The sequence below is a fragment of the Hippocampus guttulatus genome, chromosome 21 (genome assembly GCF_054856545.1).
Source record: "Hippocampus guttulatus isolate MCC_2025c chromosome 21, RoL_Hgut_1.0, whole genome shotgun sequence".
Classification (NCBI taxonomy): Eukaryota; Metazoa; Chordata; class Actinopteri; order Syngnathiformes; family Syngnathidae; genus Hippocampus; species Hippocampus guttulatus.
In genome coordinates this window covers 12,323,342-12,332,708 of record NC_141281.1, presented here as the reverse complement: position 1 = coordinate 12,332,708, position 9,367 = coordinate 12,323,342, and the positions used below count along the sequence as shown (strand labels likewise).

The 9,367-nt window shown below is 46.4% G+C and overlaps 1 protein-coding gene across 4 annotated transcripts in view; it reads right to left on the bottom strand.

The window, feature by feature from the left end:
• Positions 1 to 3,497: 3,497 nt before the first annotated feature.
• The window catches only part of dipk2ab (divergent protein kinase domain 2Ab), a 31,878-nt gene continuing 26,008 nt past the window's right edge, over positions 3,498 to 9,367 (bottom strand). For 3 of the 4 annotated variants that reach the window (XM_086101720.1, XM_086101721.1, XM_086101722.1), the window contains 2 exons: positions 5,165 to 5,501; positions 3,498 to 5,061 (listed from right to left, as the gene is read on the bottom strand). In XM_086101720.1, the coding sequence (XP_085957846.1) occupies positions 5,001 to 5,061; positions 5,165 to 5,501 (398 nt within the window). In that variant the 3' untranslated portion in view covers positions 3,498 to 5,000. Of the gene's footprint in view, positions 5,502 to 9,367 lie in introns of all 4 variants that reach the window. The other variant, XM_086101723.1, reaches the window with a different exon arrangement.

Below are 9,367 nucleotides of genomic sequence, written 5' to 3'. Positions count from 1 at the left end.
CCCCCTCCAAAAAAAGAAAAAATAAACAGGGCAGGGTGCACACAAATAAACAAAGACAAAACACTTCACAGGCTGTTGTTCATAACCTTCCACTCACAAAAACCCACCTCCTTTTCAGTTCCGCAAAAAATAAATATAGGTCATTCCAGGACTAAAAATGGCTCTCTGGGCCCGAGGCTTGCCAGAGCATGAAATAGACTTTACAGCACGTCCACCAAGAAACTTTTGCTTTTTTTTTTATTTTTGTGGTTGTTGTTGCCCATTTTTCATCCCGCCGCGTCGCCGTAATCTTAACATAAGGCGTCCACATCCACCCCCGCTAAACGCACTCGCACCGGCCCGCCTCCGTTTTACCTTTTCGAATAAGATATCAGCAGTTTGCCAGGTTCTGGAATATGACAGGCGAGACGCGCGCATCCAGATAACACGTTTTGCGGAACACTCCGACAATGATACCCACCTCTGCCTTTCACACTTGTCCCGCACCGATAAGCACCAAGTCGGGGGTGTGGATTTCAAAAATACGGCCTTGAAGAGCGCCATCGATTCGGTGTAATTACTGCATAGTAACGTGCTTGTACAAACTCGGCAAGATGAACTTTGACAACGGCAGGCAATTAAACATTTCCGCACTATTCTGGGCTGCCCAGTGGGCGACTGGTTAGCGCAGGGTTCGGGAAGCTATGGCGCTAACCATTAGCGCGTCGGCCTCACGGTGCAGAGGTGCAAGGTTCGACTTCAGCTGCGGCCATCCTCTGTGTGGCATTCGCATGTTCTCCCCGCACCTGCGTGGGTTTTCTCCGGGTGCTCCGGTTTCCTCCCACATTCCAAAAAACATAAGCGGCATATGAAGAGAACACTCTAAATTGTGAGTGTGAGCGTGGATGGTTGTTTGTCTCTGTGTGCCCTGCGATTGGCCGGTTACCGGTTCAGGGTGCCCCCCCGCCTACTGCCCGAAGACGGCTGGGATAGCCTCCAGCAACCCCCGCGATCCTTGTGAGGAGAAGCGGATCAGAAAATGGACAAAAAAAAAAATGGATGTCGTATACGGTGGTGGGATGTAACAAAGTACTCAGTTACCTACTTTCCTTTACTTGAGTATTTTCTGGACTTTTTACTTTTACTCCCTACATTTGAAAACACTGGCAGCATTCAGGGGGTTTAAAAAAAAAAATTACCAATTTTTTTTTTTTTTCCACCAAACATGGCATCATTTAAATTGGTGTCGGGAGTTTATAGCATGGGAGTACTTTTGCCACCAAAATGAAGCGGACACATTCCCACCAATCTCATGAATGCAACTCAGCACTTTTTCTTTTTTTTGGGGGGGAATCAAACCCCCGGTGTGGCGATATTAAAACACATATTTGACGGGAAGTCAAACACAACCAAACCATGTTTGAGATGTACACACAAGGAGATTGTTATCGCCTTAAGTTTGGGAATTGGACGAAATACGCGTTGCCATCTGTTGAAACCTTTTTACACAACATCCAAAACGGCTTCAAGTGAGCACACAAGATGACGCTCTCGAAAAAGAGAAACAAGAGGCAGGAGTGACTCACGAGCACAATTCCGGGTAAAGAAGCGGCAGCGTCGCACTGATTTGTCTCAAAAGCAAGAAGGGTGTACCTAAAGCTTGGGGTTAAAAAAATAAAATAAAAAAATAGAATTCATCCAAGAGTCATTCAAAACCGAATCGTACAAAAACGTGGCGTACTCAAACCGATGTTGTACTTAAAATGCTTACAAAAATAAAGAATTGCGGGAAGAGGATTTGACAAGTTTTAGACGACTGTGTCCTTTTTTTTAACTTTACAACAGGGGGAAAAAAATGGCCAAAAAATGTTTTGCCTATTTTTGGGGTGGGGGGGGGCGGGGCTAAGGGTAATGATGATGTCACCACACTAATATTTTGTCCCACCCCTTGTGCTAATATCTACCAAACCTAAGAGCAAACCTGCAGCTAAAACGGTGTCAATAGGGACATTTTCGCAGCTCTGTTTTCCACACACTCAGCAAACTCAAATATTGTTTGTTTTTTTCATCTTTCCAAGCATTCTCGCCTCCCCAAGTCATAATGTGTAAAAACTATCATGACTGCGTCTGAAAATGGCCTCATGTTTATTTTAACCTTAAGGGCAGTGGCGGGGGGGTGCGCGTCTCTGGTGTTTTCTTACATCCAGCCAGCCGAGCCTGGAGCCATTCATCAGGCCAGTCCAGGATTTTAAAGACTTCAGGGGCTGCAGTTGGGGGGGGGGACGGCGCTCACCACACGGGGTGTGACGTCATGCAAAGTACCGCAAACCAAAGGGTGTGTCCAATAGAGAAAATTACAGGACGGGTGTCTTTTTCTTTCCATGAGAAATAAGTTGAAACATCAAAGACCACACAATGACTGATAGCTTTGATTTGAAAAAGTCGACACACCCTTGTTCAAACGCCAGCCTTTGAGAGGCTCGGGGGGGGGAAATAACTGAGAATGTGGTTGCACGCCTGTCCACACCCTCGTATGAGCGAGGCCGTTTGCCGTGGTCAGAATCCAATTATAATTATAGTCATGTAAAATGGGAGCGAGCGCACATTTGCTATCGCTTAAAAGTGCCACTGATCAACCTCAAATGAAGTTCAGATGTTCTAGTTGGCTTTTCCGGACTTTTTTTGCCTTCCGCCAAGACACCGAAAGCTTTTGTGATTTTGCGATTTCAAACTGTTAATAATTCCCGCCAATTTGGAGGGAAGTCAAAAAAAGAGGTTACGGTCCCAACAAAACCGTGGTTTGGTGGCCAAGTCGTGTTTTTTAAATTCGATCCGACGTTAGTGCTTAGTGTTCGGGCCTGGAAAGCCAAAAATAGGAAAAGCCTTGGAGAACGGACATCTTAACTTGAATCGGGGTGCAATTTAATTACATTTAATTCTTAATGCTCCAATTGCATTCATTGCGTTTTTCACCTTCAGTCCGAACACATTATGCAACTGAGCTGAATTACAAACAGGCACATCTCCAGTTATTAAAGGGTGTGCACACTTGTGCAACTACTATGGAACAAAACAAAATTATTATTTTTTTCAATTGAGTACAAGTCTTACATCGCATTCAATTGGTGGAAAATGTGAAACGGTTCATCAAGGAGTCATTTTTGAATATCACAAAAAAAAACAGGGATGTGTAGGATTTCTATATCCTCTGTACAGTCTTTGGAATTGCGATGTGAAAAAAAAAAAAAAAAAAGCATCGACGGGGTTCCCGATTCACTATTAAAAGACTCCACGCGGTCTGGCTCAAAAAACGGTCTTGTGTGTAGACAACAGGCGGATCTCGGCCAAAAGGAGCCCAAGATGTGAAAGATCAAAAACAGGAGGAGGAGAAAGGAATTCCAGACAACATCGGACTCTGTGGAGCCAATTTTAGCGTGAAGCACGGGGGCCAGAATGCGACTCTACGTGGTGTCAAAATAAATCTCAGGACAGACTGAAGAAGAGCGCAAACACAGGTGTATCGTTCTCTATATAGATTTAGATATCTTCTTTTATTTCAATAATTAAACCCACTAAAAGTTGTTCAGTACAACTTTTCAATGAAAGGCACAGGAACAATCAGACAAGGCTGATAGAATATTACTCCAAAAGAAATGGGACAGTACAAAAGTCGACAGTTAAGTCACACACGTACAAACTCCTCAAGTGGGGCGGGGGGAAAAAGTCAATTGGACGTGACGACGGTTAACGGATCGGAACACAACAAAGAGGCAATTTTCCAAAAAGCCAGGAGCCAAACTATTCGTATGTTTTTTTTGTTGTTGTTTTTTTAATCCCCTTTTATATTGCTTTTCCCAGAAACGTTCACGGGTGACCGCGCTACGCGACACTGCGCAGCGCACATCCGATTCGCAAAATCGCAAGGAATGACAAACGAGGCGGATCGGGCGACAACGTGGACCAAAATATCAAAAGCCTTTACGAGAAATTTTTGCTGACAGTGAAGGGTGAAGTGTCCCAACGGTGTCAATGAAGATGGCAAAACAAAAAATTTAAAGATGCCGACTCCACATTTGGGACGACCTCCTAAGGTGTTGCCGTTTTGGTTAGCAGCTGGCTTTTTACATGGGACGAATCGAGTCTATGGACCGAAGTATGAACTCATTCACTCCCAAAGACGTTTTGAAACGTCTTTTCAGATTTGGTCCAGAATTGGCTGGTACCGACTGCGTAATGGCCACTATTTGCGGAAATGCTCAAACAAAAACGTTCCTCGGATGATAACAAGTGTGTGAAGACGCCGTTACTTGGCGCCGTTTTCTCGTTTACCTTTGGCCTCTTTGGTACGTCGGCTTAATCGTCACAGAAGTGCGTGCTTATCTTTTCCTACGTGGGTCATCAGTTCTTCTCGCTGGTTCCTATGAACAAAAGGTGGTTTGTGGGAGGAAAAAAAAAAAGATGATTGCCACCACAACAATAAAAGACCCTGAAAATGACGCGACTGATTGGAGCAGCGGACGATCCCCGAGTCATCCGAACCGTCACATGGGGGGGGGGGGGGGGGGGGTGCGCCCTCCTCAATTCCACCCGACAGCCGGAGAGTCACGCTACCTCTGCATTCCGCCCCGCGGCATGCTACTGAGGCAAAAAATAAAACGGAATCAAGATCAGCGGTGCGGCAAAAATGTAAATGCGCACATCCATTTAAATCTCGCCATGAAAAAAAACAAAAAAAAGAAAAGCTACCGCGGGCAAACTTTCATAGGTGATGAAATGATGAAATGAGGCAGCAAGACGAGGGATGCGTGTGTTCGCGTGGTGGTGGTGGTTGGGTTGGGGGGGGGGGGGGGGGTTCGGCGTCAGCGCCGCTCGGTCGCACATGTTGCGTTAGCCTGCGAGCAAAATGTCCCTCAGAGCCCACCCCCTTTCCTTTCATATGGCGCAACCATCCGAGGAGGTTGCTCCTCATTCCTATCCCGACACTCCCGGCAGATGCCCGTTCGTGGCAGACTCTTCAAAAGTCAGTCGGTCCATAAAACCGAAGGGGTCTTCTTCCTAAGGCAGGAATTCGGGACCTGCCCCCTGTGCAAAAAGGGGAGCTAATGACATCAAGGATCTCAAGAGTTCGGAGCTGTTCAGGGCGCTCGGGATCCGGTCCTTCCAAGCGTCAAACTCCGTCGATTACCTGGCGGGCGAGGAGGCGGCCGACAGCCGCGTGAGGTACTCGCGCAGCTCTTTTGCCGCCTGGAAGCGGCCGTAGCGCTTCTTGGGCTTGGTGCACTCGTCCAGCAGGGCCTCCAGCTGGCCATCTTTGGCTATGTGAGCGGGCGGATGGTGGAGGAGGCCCCCGGTGGTGCCCCGCCACGTGGCGTAGCGGGACAGCAGGTTCTGACACACGGCGTAGTAGTTGTGGTCCACCGTCACCCGGGAGCAGAGGGAGTCCTTGGAGAATGACAGGCAGGCCTCCCGGTCGCACTCCTCAAAGCGGCTCTCGTACCACACGTCGTAGTTTTCGGGCTTGTCTGCAGGGCGGAGGGGGGGGTGGGGGGGGGACAAAGACATGTTGCTATGACAACACAATTCCTTGCAGTGGGCAGGAGGTTATTTTCCGGCCGGCAATTTTTGACACCTGCTGTTTTGTTAAGACTGTATAAACTCACCATTCGAAAATAAATACAATAAAATTCAAAAATATTTCAAAATGTAAGAAAATAAATACAATAAAAATCTAAACTACTTTTTAAAATGTAATAAAAATCAAAAACATTTTTAAAATGTAAGGAAATAAATAAAAATCAAAAATATTTTTAAAATGTAAAAAAATTAGATAAAAATTAAAAAATCTATAATGCTGCTCGTCACATGTAACAATAACAACTACAGACAAAAAAAAAACACAATCGCAATTCCAGTTTAAACTGAAAAAATCCTGTTTCGCTACCCAGGTATCCAGTTTAAATGTTGGGTCCGAAGGTTGTGATGTGAGATCAAACCAAGTTGAGTCCGGATCTGATCCATGATACATATTTGTGCGGCTAATGTACACGCCAGAAGCCGTGATGTCGACACGGCTTCACCCGAATGTGATGCGAGATTTGGTTGCAATCCAGCTCCAACGTGGACAATCCCATTTCCACAAACATCTCAAATCTTACGCGCATACAGCAGGACCACGTTTGGAAAGTGCCGTGGGGCAGGAGGAGTCTGAAGGTGAAACGTAAGCTTCTCAGTAATTTCATCTGTCAAATTTCTTCGACACAGTTTGTCCTTACACAGGATGACTTTTTTTTTTTTTTTTTACAACTATGCCAACTGCCGTATACAAATGTAAATATAGCCATCTGTTCAAGTACAAAGCATCTATCAAAATTGAGGATGCAAATTTCAAAAATGGAGCTGAGGGGGGTGGGGTGCAAGGTGCAAGCTATCCAGACTCCAAAGAGACAAACCGGGAACTAGATTTCATCCCACACGGGCAAACAACTCATCTAACCTTTTCATTTGGCACAAACGCGCCACACGCTCAAGATTGATCAAGCAAATCAACATTCTGAATTGGGGGGGGTGGGAGTACCCACTAGAGGATGCAAAAACTTACTCGGGGCTTCGGTGTTAATGCACTTCTGCTCTGGCTCATCGCGGCAACTCAATGAAACCATCGAGTGCTGCCCTGCAAGGAAATGAGTCCACGTGTGCATCCTTTCCTCCCGCAAAATAGGAGGGGGGGGGGGGGGGGGCATCAACATCCATCAGTGAGCTTTGATTAAGATGGATCGCCTCGCATGCGAGGGTGACAGACACACAATCCGCACGGCCACTCACACACACACACACACAAATAAAAATGTGCGCTCAAGCACCCAAGTGAGGTGACATCAATTTCCGCAACAGCTCCTCACCGCTGATTGACGGACGGCATCAAGGCAACATACCATTCCTCTTCGCCACACAAACACACACACACACACACACACAAAGAAAAATAAAAACGGGGGCTGGATCTCATAAGAGAACGCAAAAGAAAGCTCATCATTTGCTTTTGTTGGGCTGAGATGGCGGGGCTGCGAGGGTGACGAAGACGTACAGTTCCAAAAAGTGGAGAAAAATGATTTGGTGTCAAAACGGATGGGAGAACATGCGAGGTTTGCATGCTCGGTCGCGTCGTCGCTCTTATTTTATTTTATTTATTATCTTGTCAATGGGGAGGTAAGCTTCATAAGAGAAAACATTTGTACCGTTGATGGTCCTGGGGGGGGTGTACAAAAAAAATGACCTTCCAGTTAGTTTGGGCTACATTAACCGTTTGAGGGACAGCGGTTACTACAGTGGACAGTTTATCATGTTATCAGGTTACAGGGTGCATAAAAGGGTCAAGATGGATTCTACTTTTGGAGGGCATGAAATTGATTCCTCTTCCGGCTTCCAAACTCCAGTTCCATTATTTCCACCATCTGCAAGCACCTCGAGTCCGTGACTCAAGATCACGTCAAGACATGCCGCAAATGTGCCCCGCGACAATCTTATTTATCGTCACCGTCTGTGAAAAGTGGCTTCTATGTACGGTATTGTCCGCATTATAAGGCGCAACCAAAAGCGTTCAGTTTTCTCAAAAGCCGACAGTGCGCCCTATAATCCGATGCGCCTTATATATCGCGTTAGTCTGGCTTTCTATTCCCCATTGAGTTGTTTCCCCGTTAGTGTTCCTCTGCCATCTAGTGGTGATTATTAGCAGCAACCAATTGTAACCCAAAAGGGTTCTGTCCGACACTCATTGACATGTGCATTCGCCAACACACTTTGTGAGCTCAGCGCAGCCATTATGAAACGAAGATAATACCAAAATCTGACTAAACGAAGGAAGGAGGAGACAAGCAAGACTTCGAAGGATATTTTAGCCCCTTGTGGATGTGAGCCCACAAGGTTGGTGTGCCTTTTTGTTGAATCAATTGTCTTCATAAGTTTTGTCTTTCATTCATTGTTTTGTAATGCCATTTGGATTTATAGGTTTCATGTCCCCGTTTGTGACCAGTTCTGCATGGCTTTGCTCTACATAAAGAAAGCTGTATTGTATTCCCCTTAGCGTAGCTCCATCTAGTGGATGTATAGCGCAACCGCAGCCATTACTGTCTATTCAGATTCAGAGTCAGAAAACTTTATTTATCCCCGTGGGGCAATTAGAGTGCACCTCATAATGCAGTGCGCCCCATGAATGACAACAGTTTTAAAATGGGCCATTCATTGAAGGTGCGCCTTATAATCCGAAGCGCCTTCTAGTGCAGAAAATACGGTACATTTATTTTCAAGCATGTTGCTATTAGTATCGACAACCTAATCATAAAATTCAGACGTATGGAGGTGGTAGTTGGAAACAAGGACCCCGACGGTGAATACGGAAAGAAGCCACGCAGGGTACGTAGGGGGACATGCAAACTCCACACAATTGGAACCCACAACCTCTGCACTGTGAGGCGGGCGCGCTAAGCAGTCTAGCACCAAGATCGCGAGAATATCTTCACATCAAAGTTTAACAAAGAAAAAATAACTGGTAAATGCCTAGATACAAATAGGCCGATACTCTCGTTTAAAAAAAAAAAAAACTTTTTGGACTCGCTAGTGTGGCGACACATTAGGTTGCTCATTAGCCTTTGGACCCAAGTCTCCAAAGCCTCGTGAGGGTTGAAACTCAGTTGACCGCACTGACAAGGAATGACCTCCATTCGTAATGGGACTGTGAAAAACACGCTCGATTCAAACGCAGGTTTGATTTGCAAATCGATTGGCCTCACTTTAAACGGATGAGACTCAATCACCAGACACTTTTGACGTCGGACATCTCGTGTGTTGCTTTGAGCGAATGTCCTCCCGCCCGACATGCGCCGGCGAACTCTTGAAACTGATCACCGCCGGCGTCGCTTGCGAAGGCTTCCTCCGCGCTGCGCCTCGACACTTGGCGCGCGCAAACCGACACAATGGACGGCCCCATAAACACTCTGGACGCGCTGGCCCCGCCGAGGGTAAGCGGCTTTTGAGTTGTCAAGCTCTCAGTATCTGCCAGACGGAGAGCGTCAAGAGGCAGGATTGCATTTTAAGGAGAGTCGAAGACAGCGTGACAACACGGGGAACTTTCAGCTCTCGGCTATGAAACAAATACACGAGCAATGGGGGCGGGGCGAATGTGGTGGTTCGAAGTGATCATCAGGACCAATTCATCTTTTTATCTGTAATGGTATATAGAATAAAAGTCGCCCTCTCTGAGAGATGCACAAAACCAAGACAACACTTCATATCTGTCACGGGGGAGCCCGAGCATCTCGCGACGCAAAACAGTCCATCACTGTAATAGGATTTTGGGGGGGGGGGGGGGGGGGGGGGGACGAAAGGGACGAAT